This window comes from Poecilia latipinna, unplaced genomic scaffold, assembly GCF_001443285.1.
Source record: "Poecilia latipinna isolate Pla-1442-1.1 unplaced genomic scaffold, P_latipinna-1.0 Scaffold202, whole genome shotgun sequence".
NCBI classification, from domain to species: domain Eukaryota; kingdom Metazoa; phylum Chordata; class Actinopteri; order Cyprinodontiformes; family Poeciliidae; genus Poecilia; species Poecilia latipinna.
The window spans coordinates 337,716-361,609 of record NW_015112818.1 but is presented as its reverse complement, the minus strand read 5'-3'; the positions used below and the strand labels follow the sequence as shown (position 1 = coordinate 361,609).

Below are 23,894 nucleotides of genomic sequence, written 5' to 3'. Positions count from 1 at the left end.
GTCATTTTACACCACTTTTTTCTAGAGAATATAAAAGTCTTAATCACTCCCACTGGTTCAGAAATGGCTGGATAAGCTTTTTCACAGACTTACAGAAGTTTATGACGTGGTCTCTTATCGGTTCTCGAACTTCATAATAATGTTCTGCTTTCAAAAATCTTTTAGCCTGACTTATGTTGTCAAAGATGTCTGGCAGTCTGGCTAGTCAAATTTAGCCCAGCGTTGCAAAATATGTAGTTAATCAAAATTAAGTTGTAATTTAACAGGGGAACCAGTTATGCTTTGGCATGAGCCAAAGCATAACTGGTTTCAATTGTTTTTTTGTTTGTTTGTTTGTTTTTTTCCCCATAATTGTTCTATAATGACAAAAATTGGAAACAAGTCTTCATTACTGGGCAGTGCTGCTGTTTTGATATCTTATTGCAGTGTTATTTATTCATCTGTTTTTTAATTTTGGAGAGATGCAGTTTTTCTTTAAGTTACCATAAACAAATAGAGTAGTATATTTTATCATAGACATCAAGTATTTGGGGAAGAGGTAAAGTTTTGCCACATAGTGTCTTTTTTTATGTGTCCAACAGGCATCAAGAATTCAAGAAGTCAAAAAGATCATCTATAGTCCAAGCAGAACAGATCAGTTTGAAAGAATGATAAAGCCTTCAAACCTTTAAATGCTGTCAACAGCCCCGAAACAGTGAGAAATACACCCTTAACAACAACCAACAGGATTTTTAAGTGACTTTGACCCTGATAAAAAATACAGTACAAGTCCTGAACACTGTAAAGTTTAAAATAGATGTATTTAAGTTGGAATTATAGTCGATGACAAGCAGCTTTTGACATTGGTAATGGATGGACAGACAAATCCAGCCATTTGTTGTACACTAAACAAAAGCAGCAAACAGCAAAAACAAATGTAAAAAAAATCTTCTAGACAAACATTTCTAACACAAATTAAGATTTTATTACCTTCATGAGACCAACAGTAAATGGCACTTAATTTGGGTTTGGCCGGAATTACGCAGCACTACGTCCCTGCAGATTAGGCTTCAGAGAGTCACCCTGGCCCACAGCCTAGTGACAGGAGGAGCTTTGTGGAGCTGCAATCAAGAGCTCTCATCATAATGTGCATTCCCACTATGAGGCCCTACAAGCTTAGGTGGCCTTTGAAGTGTGAGAAGAGAAGGGCTGGCACTCTGTTAGTTTCACCGCGCTGGACGGTTTAACAGCATTTTTGTCCAATTTCTCTCCCTGTATTTATCCATCTTTTTCACCTGGTGCACACTCTCGCTCCAAACGTTTTCTAAGTTTGCACTGCTGCACATGTTGTGCAAAGATTAGAGCGTGTTTTTTTTTTTTTTTTTTTTTAATCCAATCCAACTCAGATATGTAAACAAGTAGCACCTGCATTCATGCTATGCCAGTCTCACACTCAATGCTGAATATAAAATAGCAGCCAGCTGGTTCTCCGTTTGATCTTCTTTTTCTGCCCAATAACAAAGGGCGAGCTACCAGCTATACCTCCTCAAACATGCATTAATGCAAATTATCTGGGAAATGTTGATGAAAAAGATTGGTCTCTCTGTGGTTGCCGCTCTAATCAAATCACTGAGGAAAAAGCAGCTTGTGTTCATGTGCAGGATACCTGGAGTTTGGTGTATGCATACATGTTTAAGCAATAATTCCTTTGACATTCAGTGGTGTGTAAAAACCTCCCCAATCTTGTTATTTTTTTAAGTTTTGCTTCCAAATAACCGAGTTTCATGTGTTTTAAACATGTCCTAAGGTAAAATAGTTTTTTTTTCTGGCTTTTTGAAGGTCTTGACACTAAATTATTTAATAAACATGTTTTTTTTTTTCTTATTCTGTGTAATACTTGATCATTTGCAGTGTAACTGGTGTTTCTGCTTGTATTTTCAAGTATCCAGAGGAGAAAATACAAGTTTAAGCATGAACCATTTTTCTGCTCAAGATAGTTTAAATATTTGTTTTGTAAAAAATGTTTGAAAATGTAGATGAATTCTCAGGAGAGGATTTCTTTATAAAAAGAACTACCTCTTCAGTTTATCCAGTTTATCTTTCCTCCATATGCCAGATTATCATTTAATAGCTCTTTGTGAATCACCTTCTTGGTTAAAAAATACTGTTTTATTCTGGTAAAACTCTTAACTTTGGTAAGCTTTGCAGATGCATTGAAAGAAATTGGAACATTTCGTGTCGTCGTCCCTGACAGCTGTTTTCAAAGTGCCAACTGGTGCAATTTAAAATGGGTTTTTGTGGGTCCTGTAAGCATTGGGTCATCTCTTACATTTCGTCCCTTTTCTTTGAAGGACTCATATGTCTACGTTGAATGGTATGACCAAATACAAAAGTACTCTGAAAATGGTAAGGTACAAGGACAAGACTGAAATGAAATGAAAAATTCAACAATGTTCAAAGAAAAAAAAAATGTAGAAGACCTTCAGAAAGCCTGGACAGCTACAGCAAAAGAGCACTCTGACAAAATTACAAGAATTTCATTTTCCTTTGAAGCAACACATGAAGAAATAGGCAGCAGCTCATATCTTGTGCAGAGTGCTTTAACTACATGTCTTTCATCCAAACAGCGGGCACACCACCCTGACGGTGACTGGGACAAACCTGGACGTGGTTCAAGAACCTCGGGTCCGAGTCAAATATGCTGGCCATGAATCTGTCAATGTGAGTAAGACAACTTCTAGCGCACCACGTCTATAAAAACTCATGTTGCATCAACACAGATGCACAGTTGATTTGCACAGTGCCATGCAAATACTTTTTTCATACTTTTGCGTGTTACAATCAAAAGCTTCAACATGTTTTATTATTTAATAGATCAACACAAGTAGTGCATTTGTATTATGCCCAAAGTCTGAAAAGTGTGGCATACACTTGGCATCCATCCCCACTGGCTGAATTAAATTCAAGGTATATGAATATATTTGAAATTCCCTGCTGTTAATTTAATTTTAACAGAATTTAACTGATGGCTTGTGGTTTTTGATGGCATGTCACTCTGCTACAAAGTAGAGACCTTGCAAAATATAAGATCAAACATAACAAAAGACATCTCAAAAGAGTCAGAGAGTGGAGCTGTTCACATAAATGACAATTCTGAAAACTGACGTGGAAAAATGAAGTTTTGGAAGGTTATATATGGTGTTAAGATTGCTTGTCTGAGCTGCTCAAAGTGATTGATTGTTTTTATACTGTTGCAGTCCTGATGGCAAAATTTCAGGCACCCTCAGCTTGTAGTTTTTGACCACTCAGGGATTTGCTAGAGAAGTCTGAAGGCGAAAAACTCAAAAATCAATACTAGAACAGGTACCTGATGAGACTGCCTGAAAAACAACGATGGAAGTATTTTCTTTTTTGCAATTTCAAAACAGGAATGTTGGAGCTGGCGGTGTTATGCGAGTCAAAAAGATTTTTTTTTTTTTTTTGTCTTGCCAGTATGCAGAAAATGTTGTGTGTTAGAGATATGCCCTGAGCTAATTAAGTGGTGTGGTATTGATGCCAGCCCAGAATTTGAGCCAGTCAATTAAAATTGCATGTTCTGTTGTGTCATTGGCAAAACAGAGATATAAAGGGATTAAAGCTGAACTTTTAACCAAATAAGCTGCAGAAAATAGCCACCAGAGCAAAAAAAATGTTGATCGCCTCTTTTTGCATACCTCTTTTCAAAGGATAACTTTGAAAGCTTCAAAATGTGAGAATAAAAGAAAAACACTTAATTACCTTTGAATAGTTTGTCCTCTGGAACCTGAAATTTATATAAATCTGGTTAGAAAGTCAAAAATTGTAATGTAACATTATGTTCTTCAATGGGAATAACAGATGAGAAGGTGCTGTTGACCTTTGGCACAGGTGTCTCACTAGGTGCCTAAAATCTTTTTTAGGCATCAGCAAATCCTCCAAGTTCCTCAAAGAATAATACGACTGTACACATCAAGCTTATCCGTTGTCTTAATATTCAAACATTTTTCACCTTGCACAAAATCAGATTCACATCGATTGATACAATCATTAACAAAACTTGCAGCTAAAAAATGTTTAATCCAGTTTATTTCAAAACTTGCTGAATTTTACAAACAGCAACATCAGATAAAATTCTAATGCGTTTTTACGAGGCGCTCCAGCCTTCATACCTGAGCACATCAACCCCTGAGGCATTATACTAATCATGTTTTTTGACCTCGGGATCCTGTCGGCGAGGATATGAAGTTGTTTATCCATGCCCAGCGATGACATTTTGAAATGACCTGGGGCAGATCAGCTAGTAGATGTAAGGTCATTTCAGCGAATGACTAGTTTCTATAACACACATTCTAGATCAGGTTGTGTTTGATATGTTGTGGAGAGTTTAAGATGGAACCCTAGATTTCATCCTTCTGCAGGTTTGCAAAGTTCTGAACACAACAACCATCAGCTGCTTCGCCCCTTCTCTGAAGGCGGATTACACCGCCGATCAGGAGACGATAAAACACGTGGATGAGTTTGGCTTTGTCTTCAACAACGTCCAAGCTCTTCTCACATACAACAACACAGGATTTGTCTACTACCCAAACCCTTACCTGGAGCCCCTCAGCCTCTCAGGTGTTCTGGAGCAAAAACCTGGCGCTCCCATCATTCTCAAAGTAAGTCAGAGAAGTTCTGGGTTATCATAGACTTACAGAACTTTGTTTTCAATGCCATTGTAATACATTTGATCTGACACACTACTTACTTTAAGAAAGGCACACAACATAGAGTATCTTGAAGTTCTTAAGCTGCTTTTGGCTCTTCTTAAAATCACCATTGCTCATATAAACAACATATCTTCTGGGATGCAATAATTCCAGTTACATATGTAAGACCAATCCCATATTTTGCCAGAAATTGTTCTCTGAGTTGTGTTTTTTACACTTTTAATAGATTGTTAGCAATTGTTAGCTCTGCTTGGGCTGAAGGAACAGCATGGAATATGAGTTTGAGTCTAAGTAAGCTAATCTTCCTTGCGCATTTTGACTCTGTGTCAGTTTACAATTTAAAATGTGAATTTTGGGTGGTAGTGTTCTCTAGCTCAATTCCGAAACTTTAATTATGCAGGTGTGTGTTTGTAAATGACAAATGTTTGGTTGAAAAAAAAAAGCTTGTTCTTCACTGTGAGTGAAGCTACTCCTAAAAATAAAATTTTCCAAAATGTTACTCAAGTAAAAGTAATTAGTCACTACACAACTCTGTCACTTAGTGAACATTAAACATACTTTTCAATTCTGACAAGGAAATTAACTTTGATCAAAAATAGCCTTGTTGTTAAAAATTATATCAAAAGTAGTTCTTAAAATGCAAAATGTTTCAAATAACTGCGTTAAAGTGTTTGATTGATTATTTGTGTGAACAGGGCCGTAACCTGGTGCCATCTGCTTCTGGTGGAGCCAGGTTGAATTACACCGTGATGATCGGAGATACCCCCTGTTCTCTTACTGTGTCAGACACTCAGTTACTCTGCGAGCCACCAAACCTCACTGGGCAACATAAAGTCCTGGTAAGTCTTAATGTCATCCTCATCTGTCCATTTTATTTTTATTTTTCTGTTTGTCTGCATGCCTGAATGTGGGCTGCTCTCTGTAGGTCAGTGGTCTTCTTTACGTCACTTTGTTTTTGGGTCAACGGCTGGCTTTCAGTTAGTCGCTGGCTTCCTGTCATTGTCTGTCACTCATGGTCTGGTAGGTTCCCCATTACAACACATTGTCCTCTGGAATTATTGACAAATGAGCAAATAATGACAAAAGAGCTGAAAAGAGAATAGCAAGCTATTCTACCCTTTTAAAAAAGGACAAACAAAAACATGACAAGACCATCTTTTACTATACAGGTGCACTTCAATTAATTAGAATGCCACGCAACTAATTTATTCAAATAGTAAAACTCATATCTTCATTACACACATAGTGTGTCATTGTTTTCATTTGTTCACTTTGATTACGGCTAACAAAATGCTAAATCTACTACATTTAATCAGAAAAATAAATGTATAAGATATTTTTTTTTAAAGTCTCTAAAATGGGGGTGTCAGCTTGCTGATAAAGATGCCCAAGAACTCAAAATAGTTTGGGATGCTTTTGCAAAAAGATTATAATTTGATTGCTGAACAACTAAACTTTTAATTGATATTCAAAGCATCACTACTGGTATCCTCACATCGTGCCACAACAGTTTGACTAGTCATTTAAAAATCTTCTTTTGTTTCATTTTAGCACCGCTTTAAGATGTTTTGTTGTTTTGTATTATTATTATTATTATCCAGGTGCAGGTAGGTGGACTGCATATCTCTCCTGGAGAAGTTCACATCCGATCGGACAGCCTTCTCACCATGCCAGCTATTCTCAGCATCGCGGCTGGCGGAGGATTGCTCCTCATCATCGTCGTCATCGTCCTGCTCGCCTACAGACGAAAGTCTCATGAGAATGATCTCACTCTGAAGCGCCTGCAGATGCAGATGGACAATCTGGAATCCAGAGTAGCTCTGGAGTGTAAAGAGGGTGAGTGACGTCTGAGATGTAAAACCTTTTTCGGAAAGGTTAATTTGGTCAGTTTCCCAACTAAATTTTTATTTGCAATTCCTCTATTGCTCCAGAAATGTTTCAATATTTTGAAGGTAGCATAATTGTAAAGACTTCTGAAAGTACAGTATTGGTAGAAATGCAATATAACTCAGCTATAGCTCTTAGCTAGTGTAGAACTTAACATCATTGGTTAGCAGTTTGAAAATTCCAGGTAAATAGCACACTAACACCCCCAACCCGCAGCTATTGTGTGTCTTTTATACAGAAGGAAGAGAAACCATAAACTAACAAGCATCTGGCGTTAGCTTTTTTTCATAGGACGCAATAGTAATAGTGGAGAATGTTCAGTTGTTTGCAAGCCACAGTTCAAACTACTGGTATCCACACATCGTGCATGCTGGAGCTTTGAATTAGAGCAACTTCTTCTGAAATTATTGCAGAATTTTTTAACACCTCTGTCATCTGGCATGTGCAGCTTTCGCTGAGCTACAGACGGACATCAATGAGTTAACCAGCGATCTGGATAGAGCTGGCATCCCCTTCCTGGACTATCGCACTTATGCAATGAGGGTTCTGTTTCCTGGCATTGATGATCATCCAGTACTGAGGGAGCTGGAGGTGAGGACACTTTAAAGCACTGCTGCAGCTCTGTCATGCAACTTAAATATGTTGACCTCTTGCCTTCAATGCAAGTCAAAAATATGAAAGTTTTATATCATTTTGTTTAACAGTACAACATCTTAAATATTTTCTGCCACCCTGCATCTCTGTCGCCATGGTGATGTGTTGAAAATTTTTACTTTTTATTGCTGTCGACATCTCGGGGGTTTAACTTGAATGCACTTGATATCCATTTTTGAATAAACCCTGATGACAAATCAAATGCCACTTAATATTTTTGCGGGAAAACTTCCACAAGGTCAAAATTAGTAAGTTGCTTAAATTACAATTGCCTTAATCAGCCAATATTATGTTCACAATGACATGGACTCTCTAAGAACTCACTGATTGCATCTCATTTTGTTTAAAGCGAAGCCCTTTAATTAGTGTAAAAATTGAATTTATACATGTCAAAAGAAAAAATATGACCCTTCTTTTCAAGGGAAGATCAGATGAGTCCAAGATTAGCACATAGTGCAACGGCTGCAGACACATGAGTTGTTCTGGTTTGCACTTTGCCCTTGGAGGTGGTCTGTGAGAACTGTCGTGTCAATTTCCTTTTGTTTCTCATACATTCTGACTCATCCGTCTGCAAGTGCTATTTAATAAATGTACGCATCTATGTGCGTGTGTGCGACTGTGCGTGATGCATGCAGGTTCCTGGGAGTGGACAGGCGAATGTGGAGAAAGCCTTGAAGCAGTTTGCTCAGCTGGTGAATAACAAGGTTTTCCTGCTGACATTCATCCGCACACTGGAGACGCAGCGCTCCTTCTCCATGCGAGACCGTGGCTACGTCGCTTCACTCATCATGACCTCCCTGCAAGGACGGTTGGAGTATGCCACAGACATCCTCAAACACCTGCTCTCCGACCTTATAGAGCGCAACCTGGAGAGCAAGAACCACCCCAAATTGCTCCTCCGGAGGTATTATTTTGTCTTAAATCAAGATGCTTTGTTCACAAATCATTGAGCTATTTCTATTACACTAAAAAGAATCAGGAAGAGTCTGTGCATTCTCCACAATACATTTATTGAAAATCCATTAATATTTTAATTTAAAACGAAAACCAGAAAATTCATTTGTTATAAAAATGAAAAATTGCTCAAAAGAAACTTGACATTGCACAGAGGTCAAACAAAGCAGCACATAAAAGGCTAATAAATAGCCTTTTTATTAGCCTTTATCACAGCCAAACTGGAAAACTAGATGTCTTTCCTTGTAAGACATCAATTCAGAGTAGATGAGACAGGTGTTAGTTGATTGACTATTCAAGTGTATATTTAGGGGAACTTAAGCTGACTATTAGGGAAACTGAAGACTAGCTTATCTTTACAACTTAAAAATGATTTCCTTAAGACATAAAAAAACTATTCTAAGCTCCTAAAAGTACAACATTCTATCACTACAGCTCTAACGAGTGCATTTATATAAGTTTGTATCTCAGTGTATGTAATCCTGTCATTGAATTAAAATGTATTCCAAGCCCAACACAATTAGTAATGAGTATTTAAATGTACCGTTAGGTATGAATTATTTTAAAGCTCTCTGGATTTCAGAAACAGCTAAAATAATATTGCCAGCCTTTTATGAACAGCTTTTATACGCTCCAATCTTAGAGAAATATTCACGTGTTGTGTAAGATGTTTACAGAAATGGCTTGGTAGTACAGCTAGCAAGGCCGTATAGTTATAATATTTTGAATTCCGTGTCTGCCATTGGCGTGAATAAGAACCTTCTTTGAGCTGCTTTGGATTGACCTCCAGAGGTGTTGATTAAAGTTCACATTCATGCATATGCAGAAAAATGACTAATTTTTTCTTTGTAACTTGCAGTTTAATCTTCATGTAATCTGTTCTCAGTTTAGTCAAAGAAATCACCTAAGTCTGTCTGCAAAAATGCAAAGAAAAATATGAAAGAAAGTTCACCAGGCTTGTGTTTTTTCCTGCTAGAATTGCATGAATGCTCCACTGCAGTGACTAGAAAACCTTTCCGACAGAAAGCCAACCTGTCCTGATCAGCGCTGCTTATCTTTTAGCATAGCTAATTCCTCAGTGCATTGTTCTTTCCAGCCCAGTTACCACCCTTCTGATGGTTGAGTAACTAGGCCAGTGAAGGGAAACCCACCTCTCTTCAGCTTCGTTTTGTGCAGCCGTGTGAAACCCTGGTAGCAAGTCTGAGGAACAGGGTGACTGAGCAGACAGGTGAAAGACAGGAGTGTTAAAAGTGATATAGAGTGGGAGGGACTGGCAGAGGAAGAGACCCTAATGGGGAAGAGTGAGTGCAGTGGTAGCAGAGTTGTTGTCAGTCTGACTTATCTTCTGTATGCCCCCTCATGAAACATTCAACTGTAGCTCACGTTTCTTCTCCCGACACCTCTCCTCCTCTCCTTTCTCTCGCCTCTTTCCCTCTTCCCTCCACCTCGAGTTATCTGGCGATTGTTTTGTTTTTTCTTCTTCTTCTTTTGTTTTTTGCTGTGCTGACACCAGCCTGCTGAATGTTTCATGAGACTTATGTGGGGATAAAACTTGTGTTCTCACACTCATTATATATATAAGGCTAAGTTCAAATAGGAGCCGGTAGAAGAAGCTATTTGCCCAAACCCATTAATCTTCTGCACACACTCAAAAAGTTGAAGAGGGTCCCATCGACAGTTGCGTCACTGTAGGTTGAGGTTGTAATGCAGGTAAGGGCCAAAACGTGGTGGAGAAAAAGAAAAAAGTGTGGCTACAATGCAGCAAGTTTTAAACCTGGTACTGATTGAAAAGTATAGTTTTTAGCTTTTTTTCCACAGTGTGTGAAAATCGAGACGTCTTTCAATCTGAACTTATGTAAAGTAGCTAAGTGCAGACACTAGAAAACAGTGTGAGACATCTAAAGTAGCCATTTAGTCTGGACAATTATGTCATAACCTATAAGTGCTGTGCACTGGCAGCACTTACCTGACATTACAGTGAGGTGCGTGTCCACTGAGGCTAAACGGCCATGCGCAAATTTCTTAAACTGTTCGTTCTAGGTCTTGTTGCAACACCGGGAGTCTTAAAATAATGAAAAAAATAATCAGAGCACTCCAGCTCTCTGCAGGACTCCTCCTGATAATGAATGAGTCTGCCTCTTTCTCATCTTGCAGAACAGAGTCGGTGGCAGAGAAGATGCTGACAAATTGGTTTGCCTTCCTGCTTCACAAATTTCTCAAGGTAAAACTAAGTCATTCTCTGTTCTTTTTGCTACAGGTATCACTGTGATGTACTACAGGCTCCTTAAAATGTTTTGTATTGATTTTTTTTTTCTTAAATAGACTCCTCTAAATTCTTGTTGTGGCTGAGTTTATAAATGCCTGATATCGATGTGCTTTTCCACACTATCGAAGGGTTATGTTACCAGTGAGGTTGAACGTCTCTATAGTTTTCCTGATTCATAATGCTCACATTAGCAAGTCACGTCTCATTTGTTTTCTTTCTCATCCGTTCTTTCTCCCATTTTTCGATCCATTTGCTTGGTTTCCTTCCAAAACAAAGGAGTGCGCTGGGGAGCCTCTGTTCATGCTGTTTTGTGCCATCAAACAGCAAATGGAGAAGGGACCCATAGACTCCATCACAGGGGAGGCACGCTATTCCCTAAGTGAAGACAAACTCATCCGGCAGCAGATTGAGTACAAAACACTGGTGAGTCAGAAAGGCATTCATAAAGGAAAAAAAAGTTCACTATTTAGTCTGTATTAATATGTTGTGCTATTGGAAAAGAACCCTCACAGTCTCATACGCAGTTTTAAAAGAAAATGTCTCAACACATGACAAATTAAAGGAAAATATGGAATGCACTTGGATGCAAAGCACAATGTTTGGGGCTCTATGAGCATCTACAGTTTAAACACACATTTTGGTGTTTTCTTCAAGCTGAAAGATGAATGAACTGAACTCTAATCTTCATAAGCAAACTTTTATTATATATAAAGAGAAGTCCCTTTTACCAAACTGAGAGCTGCTGACTGGAATCATGAAGCACTCCACAATTATTTTTCTATTAAATTAAATCTGCCCTTGATTCTTCTTTCAAAATATTACCCTGGAAATGTCAAGAAAAGCCATTTCTTAAACTTGAGCACAAGCTGATCAGTAAATCCAGGATCTAAATTGTAAACTGTAATTCACACATTCCTGTTTTTCAGTTATAAATAAGGTATGACTCTCACAATTTTACTTGTTCAAAATGTGTAACACAGCAAAACACGTCATTTTAAGTGGAAAAACGTGTGCTGATGTTTAAAGAGAGAGCTCCAAGAAAATCACTGTTTGTAGAAAACGTTCCATTTCTACCGTCAAAACCAAAATAATGAATGCTCAAGTTTATCTTTACAAAGGAAAGTGGCTAGGGATGGAAGAGAAACATCCAAAGTTGTCTGTTGGATAAATGCTGCTGAGATTTTCTCTTGGGATGGCCAAGTTTCCATAAGATACTATCTATATGCCAACTGGACGTCTGGGAGACTTGCCAAGAAAAATCCTATTCAGTCCTCACAAACATAAATATGTGGAGTTTATGCAGTGCTGTTGGGTTTTTGCCTGGAACCATTTCTTTTTGGTCAGATAAGACAAAGATTTAGCTTTTCATCAGGAAACAGTCCAGATGGATGTGGCGTTAAACATGAGAAGAATAATACAGTGAAAAACACTTCAAGATAATTGTTGGTTATGGTGAAGAATGAGTTCTGCTTTGGGCCTACTTCCCTTCAAAGACATAAAGCTCCCTCTATAAAATACCAGGAAATCTTTAATAAAAGTCACCCAAAAAACTAAAAATTTATATTTCAGAAGGATAATCATCTAAAAAAAAAACATGATTAAATTAATATGGAAATGGTTCACCTGACACAAAACATATCCTATGGCCATTTCAAAAACCTATGGTCTTTCTATAGCCATGTTTCTATTTAATTCTTTACCAGGGAGACGAAACAACGTGACAGGCAGTGTAATGTGTCAAGGGAATACAGAATAAAATCAAACTGGTATTAAGGATGTATTTGTGTCCTACAGATGAGGATGTTGGCATGACTAATTTGAAACGAGGATTATCAATCAGAAGGACGCTGATCTGTAGAAATCATGTTCCTCTAAGACAAATCAACCAACCACACCAGCAGAATGCCCACAGCAGGACAACAGAGCCTCTTAATACCCCGTTTTCAGCCTGCATACAAGCTTTTCCTTGTTTCACCCGTCCACTCATATGCGAATGAAAAATCAAAAAGGCAGCTTTATGCATTCAAACTGTTAAATATAATTAGGAGCAGAGACTCTGCCAAATTGCTAATTTTGTCTATGCTAATCACTAAAGTCAAGCGTTTGGGCCAACCACACGTCTCTGTCCTTTACATTTCTATTGAAACGGAGCTGGCTGGGATCCTCCAGCAGCCCATCAGAATCCGTTTCCCCTCTGGCTTCAGCTGCAGAGCAGAGCCAGCCAGCGACAAGATGACACCTCTCTGATCGCCGTGTCGGAGAGTGTGAGAGGCTCTGTCTCATTACGTGTTTAATGCTGCTGCCAGAGCTGCACAGTCACATCCTGGAGGTGTGAAATTACATTTCAAGCCAAGATGCTCTCCACCAGGACATCTTGGTGAAGAGCAGGTAATGAAAAGACCTCCCAAGCAACACCTTGCTCTCTCTCTCTTCTTCTCTGGGTTTCTCTCTCTCTCTCTGTCCTGGATCTCCAGACGCTGAGCTGTGTGAACCCCGACAATGAGAACAGCCCAGAGATCCCAGTCAAGGCTCTCAACTGTGACACAATTACCCAGGTGAAGGAAAAGATCCTGGATGCTGTGTACAAAAATATGCCATACTCCACCCGACCTCGAGCTACAGACATGGACCTAGGTGAGCGAGTCAGACAATCTTTTGATCATAGCAGCTGTCTTATGCAATATATTCTAAAAAAAAAAAAAAAAAAAAAAAAAATCAACTGCATAACAACCTGTTGGAATAATGTCACAGAGGCAAAGATTCGCCTGACACTGGCCATGTTAACACAAATTACGGAGAATGTTTGACATCAGCTCCTCCGTTGTTTCCGCATCCTCCCCATACCTGCTTGCAGTTGCAATCGCAGCAACACCCCAACAGTGACATTAAACCTTTTTGACAGGACTACTCCATGAAGGCTTACACCCACGGCATGTCATCTGATACTGAGTGATGCGGCACAAATTTAGGTGGCATGCACCTTCACACAGAGTAAATAAAACACCGTCTTGGTATCGCCTCATAGTGCTTTGGGCATGTAGCTTTACACCTTCAGGGGCTTTTACAGGTTAGGGATTTAGGGAGGATGTGTCTCATTGCTCCAGGTGGCTCAAGGAAAGATACTGTGTCCTTTCATTTTGTTCTCACTCCCCCTGACTTGTAATTGTCAAGGACAAGAAGCAGTCTTGTTGACATTTTGCCTGTTTCGCTTGACAGCTTGCACATTGTAAAGAATAAACATAACACACAAGGATAATATAACCTTAGGGGTAGTGCAGGCTAACAATTCATGTCAAACAGGGGGAACATAAGTCTGAGACGTGAGAAATACTGTAAACATGACACAAAATAACAGCAATTTGTTGCCTTTAAATGTGTTTTCCAACAGAGTGGCGGCAGGGCAGAACAGCTCGTGTGGTCCTGCAGGATGAAGACATCACAACAAAGATAGAAGGCGACTGGAAGAGACTCAATACACTCATGCACTACCAGGTGAGGGAATAAAATTAATACCAACATTACAAACATGGTCATCTTCTCCTGATTATTCTTTCTCATAAATCACTAAGTTCCTAAATTGAGTGAAGGATGCTCATCAAAAGTACCAGTTAAAGTGACATTTGTTTCTGCACTTCAAATTGTTCAACAGCTCCTAATTTTTCAATCCCTGAATAGTCTCTGGAAGCAATTATGCAAATGCATGGTTGCATGAGGTGTGCGTAAGGTACAACACTTTAAATAGGTAAACTGTTGAATGTAATTTTCATTGCATGATAAAACCAAGCCAAGATAATTGGCAACAAAATTCAGAGAGTAGTCCATTGCCTTGTAAAAGGAAGGAAAAGGGGACACAATAATAACGACCGTAATGGTTCCAAGAGATGCATTTGAAAGCTGAGTTTGCATGTTTAAAGGAATTTGGGTACATTTTCTGCACCTTGCAGGACTGGAAGCTCTCAAATCACCAGATTCCTGAGGAGGCATGTGGTGAAAAATCCTCAACTGTTGGCAAAATAGATTTGATCAAGACCTGGTAGGAACAGCTACTGATGCTTTGTTTCCACTTGAAGTCACTTACTAAACATAGAAGGACTCCTTGTCTGAACACTGAGGAATATACTACTGCTGACCCAAAAGGAAAAGTAAAGTCAGCTTCAGTTTGCTCAAAACTATAAAAATGAGTCAAAGAGGCTTAGGGATTTGCTCGGTGGAGCAATGAATCAAAACTAGAACTTTTCAGGTCAATGGATCCGCAATACGTCTGGAGGAAGACTGAGGCATATGCTGAAATGAACAACATGCCTGCAGTAAAGCATGGCTGAGGGTCAGTGATGCTCAGAGCCTGTTTGCTTCCTCCGGTGCTGAAATCTGCAGCATGTGAACACCAAGAGGGTTTCAATCAAGTATCAGAAAATCCTGGGATAAAATGAGATGAGCTGATGTATCGCTCTAGCACCAGGTTAAAACAGCAAAGGGATAATCTTCCTACGATTCTTTACATTTCCAGACTGCAACAGTCATTGAAAGTGACATTTTAATGTTTAATTTGGAGAACTCGCCTGTAATATTAGTTCTTAGTTAATATGTGTATTGTACAGCTGCTAGTTCGTACTGTACATTTTGCCAACGAACCAAATTTGCAGTGGGATTCAAGGAATTTTTGCTGCAACTGTAGCAGCATTGGAATCTAAGCAATCTGGGTTAATACAAAACAAGTAAATCAGCTGATGCATACAAGAAACATGGACTTGTGTGTCATTTTTAGCCTCCATTTTTTCCCTAGGTCTTGAGTGTTAATACACAGGTCACTGACTTCAAATGCCAATTCATTCTTCTTTGTCAGTGGTATGACACACCTTGGGGCCTCTTCACACAGCTGACATTTCAGTAAGTTATTTATTGTAATACAGACAAACAAAAACAATGAAAACTTTAAAACCCCTTGAAGAAAAAGTATGTACTCATAAGAGAGGAAGAGGAGAAAAAAACCCCTTTATTTTCAATGCTCATGTGAGGTGCAGAAGTGCTTGTCTTGTTGCTAAGCTTTTTGCGATGTGAGCCAAATCTGTAACACACGCAGAACAGCGTTTTTCTGGCAGATATTTTAGGAATTTCCTGGAACTCTTGCATATACAAATTAAATATTAGTGTTGTTGCAAGATTAATTTAACTTAAAGAAAAAAAAAAGTTAGGATAGCACGCAGCACAACATGTATAGGTTTATTCAGACAAAGGCCTATTTTAGTAGTTCATGGTAGAGTTGAAGGACCATTGCTTCTCACCCAGCTCAGTCAGACTGCAGTGCTGCGTTTTAGTGGCAATATTACAAAATGTTACATAAAATTTTTGCAGCCATACTTTAACAGGATACACAATATACCCCATACCCACAATATTTGGTCTCTTCAATAGCTTGTGGTGTGGTCATTGTCATTGTCTCTGAAGGCCAGTTCTCTAAAAACCCACAGAATTGCTATGCTATTTGCTCCTTTGAATCATAATTGTCAAAAAATAAATAAATAAAACAAATCCTGGTCCTTGGTTTTATTGCACTGATGATTTTTGCTGCTTTTGACCAATATCTGTGGCAAAAAATTCATTACGCTGCACCTTTGTCTCTCAGGTATCTGATCGCTGTGTGGTGGCCTTGGTGCCCAAACAGATGTCCTCGTTCATCATTCCCTCCTCAGCCAGCTTCCCACGCAGTATCAGCAGATACGGTCAGCAATGTGAAACAATTACAGCCATCTAATCTAATATTCATCCATCTCACAGAAGCATGTTTTTTTTTAAAGGTAGACAAACCACTGTAACATTTGCAGATTTCATAAACAGTAAGACGCCTTTGATACTCAAAAGGGTCAAGTATGCTTGTTTTTTGTGATTTAAAGGGAAATAAACTTTAAAATTTAGTTTGTGTTTCTTTTTGTTTGCTTTTTTCAAAATATTTTTTAGCATTATTACCTGCAGGGTAGGCAAACTTTCTTTAACAAATATACTTTTATGTGATTATAAAGTCTCAATCCATATCTCATCTGCTTAGCTGGTTCATTTTAAGTTTATTTTGGAACATATTTTTTGCCATGTTGCCAACCTAGGTATGGATGTCCCATTCCGCTCCACCCCCACCAGCCCTGACAGCCCTCACTCCCGTGTGCCTATGCTCACTCCTGACCTGGAGAGTGGTGTCAAAGTTTGGCATTTAGTCAAGAACCACGACCATGGTGACCAGAAAGAGGGCGAACGCGGAAGCAAGATGGTGTCCGAGATCTACCTAACGAGACTGCTAGCAACTAAGGTGACACTTAAAAGATAGACACCATGTTCATTTTCTCCTAAGCATGTGCTTTAATCTCTTATTTATTTGTAAAGACCTGAACATTGTGAATATTGTGATTAAATATACTATTCACAGCTAAACCTGCTACACTTTCATGCAACTAACATGATGTTCACCCTTTGCTTTTAAAAAAAAAAGCTATAATCATTAGCGAAAGCCCTGTGTACAGTTTTCAAGTCATTTACTGTGCAACATTTTTTGCTGTAGACCAATACAGCAATTACATGTTCTGTTGTGTGGTATCTATGGAAACAGCAAACTGGAATGGATTACATTTTTTCAGCTTCTACTATGTTTCCTGTTATTTTTCTTAATCTGAACTTATCGTGCACCTATGCTGTAGATAAAGATATTAACAGCAGAAGCAAAAATACTGAACTGCTTCATGAAGTTTCTCTTCATGTTTTTTTACAGGGCACGTTACAGAAGTTTGTGGATGACCTGTTTGAGACTTTGTTCAGCACCGTGTGTCGAGGCACTGCTCTGCCTCTCGCCATCAAATATATGTTTGACTTCCTCGATGAGCAGGCAGACAGACATGGCATCCATGACATGGATGTTCGCCACACATGGAAGAGTAACTGGTGAGAAAAATGTCCCACTTAAGACATAGCTTATTAAACAGCCAGGAATATATTCACCAACTCTCTTTCAATGTTTCCCTCATTTATCAACTAATACTTATACATGTTACCATTAGTTTTTTTTTTTGTGTTTGGATACTGTCCATCATTTTGATTTACAACAGTGAGTTGCTATATATCTAATTAGTCATTTTATCAACTTAAAGCCACATTATTAACTAATCATAACCTAGAGCCATGTTTGGAAAAGTCTATCTGAAATTTTAAATTAAATTTTACTAAAGGATATCAGCTCCATGTTGGAGGGGAATAATGATTAAAACTTTCCATTATTGGCTAAATGCAAGAGCTACACAATACAAATTGGTCTGATGTCACAAATTATTTTTCAACTTTGAAGACATTGATGTGGTGATGGTTTAATAAATGCTGATGAGCTACAACATACAATATATTTAAAAAATGAAGAAACTAAAGTCTTTCTGAGAAATAATTTACTGATTTCCAACTAGGTTTGGGTCAGACAAAAAAAAAAATCCATTGTTCCTAAACGAAGACCTATAATTAAGGCTGTCTCCCTTCAGAGCACATTCCAACCTCCACTAAATGTACCTGGTTTACACATTTCCTCACAGTATTAATTATAATTTTAGAATAACTAATTTAATAGGAATTTATTATTTACCTCATGCTTCAAGGATTTTCCTAGTTTTATGCTGTTCTTGGAAGTATCTTGTAGCTGTGGGACTTTACCAGAGTTCAAATATGCACCTCATAACTAAAGTCAAGCATAAAAGTCAACATGGGATTAATTAAACTCAGATTCAAAAGGAGCTTTTGATGTTTGGCAAGTATTTAATTTCTCTTTGCAAACATGTCTTGCAGTGTTTACACTATGTCTTTAATTTTACTCTGTCAATATCTTTCCATATTTCCAGTCTCCCGCTGCGGTTCTGGGTGAATGTAATCAAAAATCCCCAGTTTGTGTTTGACATCCATAAAAGCAGCATCACGGACGCCTGCCTGTCAGTGGTGGCACAGACCTTTATGGACTCTTGCTCAACATCAGAACATCGTTTGGGCAAAGACTCGCCCTCCACCAAGCTGCTCTATGCCAAGGATATTCCGCACTATAAGAGCTGGGTGGAAAGGTAAATATAACACAAAAAAAGTAATTTGTGTTACACTTAAGCATGAAATGTTCAGGTTGGGACAAATTTGCCAATTTCACAGTAACATGAATGTAACCAACAATTTTAAACAAATGTACAACATGATCTACTTGCTTTTACATTAAAATGGGAAAGAAACTATTCTTCCTACTGCTCCTGAAATGACCCAACATATTAATTAAAACAGGTACAACAATGTTATCTAAACAATTTGATATTTTTATTTCGCTACAAACACATAAACAAAAATATAGTATGAAAACAAGCTACAGTTAGTAGCAGTTTTTGATTAATATTAAACTTTTTAGTGAATAAAGTATTTTTTTATTATGCTCCTTACAGAGTAAAACAGATTAGCATTTAGCTAGAAGGTTAAGCTATTGGCTGCTCAGCATCTCATTTCCCGTTCTTGTTGCTTAGAAAAGACAAAGAAAATAAAGAAATTGACTTTCCAAAAAAAAGGAAAGTCGATTATATCTCTGTGCCAGTAATAAATTGTTTAAGAGAAGTTTTATATTTCAGGTCTACAATATTTTACAAATCCTAATAATTGTTCATGTTATCAAAATATTGCATGCTAGTTTGAGTCAGATCAGATAAAAACATTCTAATATTGTTCTGTATTTTCATGGAGAAACAACATCTATTTTTTATGAAGTACTCTCAACCTGGCAATTTGAGGGCCTTGTGGCAAAAGGTGCTGACATCAGTACTTCATATTGACAAAATAAATCTGCACTCCTGCACATTAAAGTTAAAATAGCCTTAATCAGTAGGAACAGTATGGCAAAACATTTTATGGTTTTTAAAATTTAACTTTTTAAAATATTATCCTGTTCCTTGATACTTCTAACAGACTCATGTCAAGTTTCAGTGAGTAGAACTGATGTAAAAATTAAGTAAATTAGATTACCTTTACAATAACTTGGTTTCACTTCTGAGCTAGTAGTCAGATTAAACAAGTTTAAGTGTTGACATTAATAAAATATTAACCTGCAGAACCAGAATTTCTCTACATCTACAGATTTATTTATTTCCTGTTTGGTGTTAAGATCATTTTTATATGTCTTTCTGAAGCTTTAGAAGCAGTTAAATGTAACATTAACAATGTATGGGAATCAGCTAAGCTACTAATTCCTACAGTGTAAGAGCATCTTTCTTGAACACTCTTAAAAAAAATTAGAATTTTATTTTAATTCATCTATATAAACCGAAAGCCCAAACCTCTGAGTGACGCATGTCTTTATTTTTCTGCACAAATGTCTCTGATGTACATAATCCTTTATCCCTGAACATTCTCTGGATTTTTCACAACATCAGTCTGAATTCAAATGAGGAGAAAAGCTCCAGTATGCATGGCTGTGTCCTTGACACTGAGTCCGTGCGTGTGTGTATGTGTCCTCTCAGGTACTACGCTGACATCAACCGCCTACCTGCCATCAGTGATCAGGATATGAATGCCTATCTGGCTGAACAGGCTCGCCTCCACTCCAGTGAGTTCAACGTGCTCAGTGCCCTGCATGAGATCTACGCTTACGTCAGCAAGTACAGCCAAGAGGTGAGGCCCTGTCTAACATCACAAAGTGGAAACTGGCTTCAGATATTTGTTGGTCGACTGAAAGTACGATTTGCTCTACTGATTTATATGATCACGTTTTGTACGGAGAGTGGATTGTTCTGTTTACCTTACTGTTATGGGACTGTGAAGTTTTTGCCCAATTCTTTTTCTCTGCTTCAGCTTTTTCTGATCATTTTGTTTTTGTAATTAATTTGGGTTTACATCTTGGAACCTGTAGTGTTTTTGCTGATTCATCTGGCGCTCATAGTGTTGTTTCCAGTCAAACCAAGCCTTAGATTTAGAAAAAAAAAAAAAAAGAAACTGCACCAGCTGAAGCTGAATCATTTAGCATTTGAGGAGCCAATTATTTCCCATCACAAGTTGATGAAACCTGACTAGAGAATTAAAGTGAAACTTAAATATCTCAAAAACAACTTTCCAGTTGCCAGCTAGTAAAGACATAGCAGTTAATTGTGGCAGCTGGCTTATTATTTTTTTTCTTGAAAAAGTCAGAAACAATAAGACGAAGACTTTTGTATGTGGTCCTAAAATACAGTCAGATCCCATAAACTGGAATGAAATTAATCGTTTGATCAGTGCTTAATTTATTGGTTTGCATACTTAGATATGCTCAAAATTACAACCTAAAATTACCCACAGTTCATCAGTCCAAGCCTAAGACTTTACAAGTACTTCATTTGTATTTAATCCAAATAAATAAAACCGGAATGAATAATTTAAGCTCATATATATCTCCAAGTAAAGATAAACATACTGCTGCTAAATATTTTCATTTCAAACCCTACAAGTGTAAATCAGATTCCTTCAGCTGACCGAAAACACACATTGTGTCCTTGGTTACCTGGCTATTTCATCTTGTGTGTTTGTGTGCTTTTTCTTTTTCCTGTTCCAGATCATTGAGGCACTGGAGCAAGACGAACAAGCCCAGAAGCAGAAGCTGGCATACAAAATGGAGCAGATCATATTTGCCATGTCCCCAGAAAGTTGAGATATACACACCAAAACATAAAGAATTCCCAAGACAAATATGCATATGGTTTGTCCAAACTTTAGCGTTTAATACCACAAATCAAAGTGTAATGGAGGAGATTGAATATTTAACACACAAGCTCCTGGGATGTGGACACCAGCACTTCCATATGTGCATGTGTGATCATAATCACACGTACATATACAGCATACACAGAAAGATTGATCTAACTTACTGTGTAAACATGCACACACATGAATACAAATGTACATACACAAACCACAGCAGTACATCCCGAAGCAAAGACTTTTACTACCAGTGTCACTTTCTTTTTTTTTTCCTGAAGAAACTCCAACAAGAAAACATTCAGCTTCTAAAACACTCAAACGGAGAGCAAAAGGATTTAGGCCATCATCAGTTGCAGATTTAACTGCCAATTCATATCCACTGGGAAAATGGTTTGCCTCTGTAGTCGGTGCTTATACTAACTGTGTGCGAGGCACCAGCGTGAGCTCTGAAGAGAGCAGGACTTAATAAGAGAACGACTCAACGCTTAAGCCAGCGGAGGAGCTCGACAAAGACAGGAGCCAATTTAATGGGACGGCACGTCTGTTGAGACGTAACTCAAAGTACATTTTATGTCAAAGTTGAAGGACAGTTATTCATGTGACTGACTTGGAGTGACATTGCTATTTGTAGCCATTCTGAGCAGAGATGTGTGACTATGTGTTGTTAAGCCTTTGCTATGGGCTCTTAAAAGACGTGCCGTGTTATGTTTCACTCTGTGACGACTGTCTGAACTTCTAAACTCTGAAGCGAGTAAAATCTCCTAAGAGTCCCAGACTCAAAGACATCCTAACGCTACAATTTTTAATATATATGGAGATATTTTGGGCCCTCTTCCTGGGTTTTACTGCATCTCATGATTCATTTGAGTTAAATGCTCCTGTCGACGCTATTAATAAAACATGACATTGTACGGAAGAGATCTCATTTGAGATAGGACACTTTTACAGTGATCTATATGGCACTAATTCAGCCATTCAAAGATAAGTGGAGGCCAAAATGAACTGTTGCAGAAAGCATGATTAATGATCTTTTAAGCGTGATCGTGGATCAGATTAGCCTAAATTTGACTCATAGCACCCTACCCCCAACCCTTCCCTTCTCATCAGTTATTGTTTACATGAAGCGTAATACTTGAAATGCACCCGGTGTACAGGATATTAAGAACACCTGCAGCTCTTGTCAAGTAACTTGGATAGATTAAGTTAGATAAAGCCGTTGATGCATTATTGATTTTTTCCAATATGGTGTCTAACTTGAGCTTGACGTCGAACTGAATTGTGGATGAAAAGCTGAAATGGAGCAGTAGATTCGTGCAAAGCAGGTGTGCTTATATTTTGTAAACAGAGTGAATATTTAATTAATGAAATCTGTGTTTGGATCAGCTTTTGATCCGTTTCAAGTCTGTTTGTTGCGTCACAATGTGTTTCTGTGTTTCAATCCACAGTGCCTTGAAAAAGTATTTGCCCTTTACAGTTTCTTCTGTGTTTGCTTTTGTATTACACTTAACTGTTTAAAATAATAAAATTAATCATAAGCTTGTTATAATAAAAAACCATAATTGAAAAATATTTATTGCATTTGTTAGAATAAAACACTAGCTCTGTGAAAATATAGTTAGCTTCTGATTATCTTATGAATTACCTGTTTGTTGGTTCATTTTTACAAGCCACATCCTTGCCTACAGTTGAAATCATAAAAACTAAACCTTTCTGGCAACATGAAGTAAACTAAAAGTTCTCAAAAAGAACAAAAAAAAAGAAACATAATGCCCAGTTTTATCGCCTACCCCAGTCCAGGGTGGGTATTTATTATTAAAAAATATGAGAAAGAGACTGGAATAAAATGGCATAAATGAGGTGCTTTCCAGGCACAAGGCACTTCTTATCATTCAGACTGGTGAGAGAAAGGTAGTACTTTTTTGAAGATTTGCATTCCTTTAATTCTGACATAAAACTAATACAACATTTAAGAAAAAAACAAACAAACAAAAAAGAAAAAACAACAACATTATTTTCACTGTAAAAATGTTGGTGGTAAAATGATGGACCAGGGATGGTCTCCGGCAGAAAATTCTGACAGAGAATGTGCTGCCATCAATTATTGACATTAAGCTCAAGCGCACTTGGGTTGTGCTGCAGAATGATTCAAAGCAAACCAGCAAGTCCACCTCTGAGTTGCTCAAAAAAAATAATAATAATAATCTGGAGTGGCCTGGTCAGAGACTTTATTGAATAAAAATCCTGTGCCATGATCTTAGCCTATTCCTGCTCGAAAATCCTCTAATATGTCTGCAGTAAATCAGTTTTCCAAAGAGTAGGCTATATTTTCTCAACAATTTAAAGATTCACTACAAGTTATCCCAAATGCTAATATAACCAGCTATGAAGTTTGAAGAGCAATTAGTTTTTCACGTATGGCAAGGTTGGTTAAGTTTACAAACTGTGTTTTGTATTTAATCACTTTGTGTTTTTCTACTGTTAAAATCTGCTGGTTGATATATAAAAAAATATTAAGTGTAAAAAACAGGATAAATCTGTAAGGGGCAAATATGTTATTTTAAGGCAACAATTTCATTTTGCTTTCTGTTTGACCTGGCTGCTTTAGTCTCAGCGCTGGTGTTGCTACAGTACACATTTCTAAACTTTCAGCCAATTACCATCATGAAGCAAGAAAAGTCTGCCTACCTGATTCTGGGTTTTACTTTTGATTGTTT

At 37.8% G+C, this 23,894-nt stretch overlaps 1 protein-coding gene across 1 annotated transcript in view; it reads left to right on the top strand.

Annotated features, from left to right (window-relative positions):
* The window catches only part of plxna2 (plexin A2), an 87,316-nt gene extending 63,947 nt beyond the window's left edge, over nt 1-23,369 (top strand). The window contains exons 17-32 of the mRNA XM_015031294.1: nt 2,607-2,700; nt 4,416-4,655; nt 5,402-5,545; nt 6,308-6,542; nt 7,042-7,184; nt 7,883-8,151; nt 10,356-10,422; nt 10,744-10,890; nt 12,942-13,101; nt 13,856-13,959; nt 16,091-16,187; nt 16,566-16,765; nt 17,222-17,391; nt 18,330-18,542; nt 19,971-20,121; nt 21,035-23,369. Coding sequence (XP_014886780.1) covers nt 2,607-2,700; nt 4,416-4,655; nt 5,402-5,545; nt 6,308-6,542; nt 7,042-7,184; nt 7,883-8,151; nt 10,356-10,422; nt 10,744-10,890; nt 12,942-13,101; nt 13,856-13,959; nt 16,091-16,187; nt 16,566-16,765; nt 17,222-17,391; nt 18,330-18,542; nt 19,971-20,121; nt 21,035-21,130 — 2,530 coding nt within the window. The 3' untranslated portion in view covers nt 21,131-23,369. The remainder of the gene's footprint in view (nt 1-2,606; nt 2,701-4,415; nt 4,656-5,401; nt 5,546-6,307; nt 6,543-7,041; nt 7,185-7,882; nt 8,152-10,355; nt 10,423-10,743; nt 10,891-12,941; nt 13,102-13,855; nt 13,960-16,090; nt 16,188-16,565; nt 16,766-17,221; nt 17,392-18,329; nt 18,543-19,970; nt 20,122-21,034) is intronic.
* The last annotated feature ends 525 nt before the right edge of the window (nt 23,370-23,894 follow it).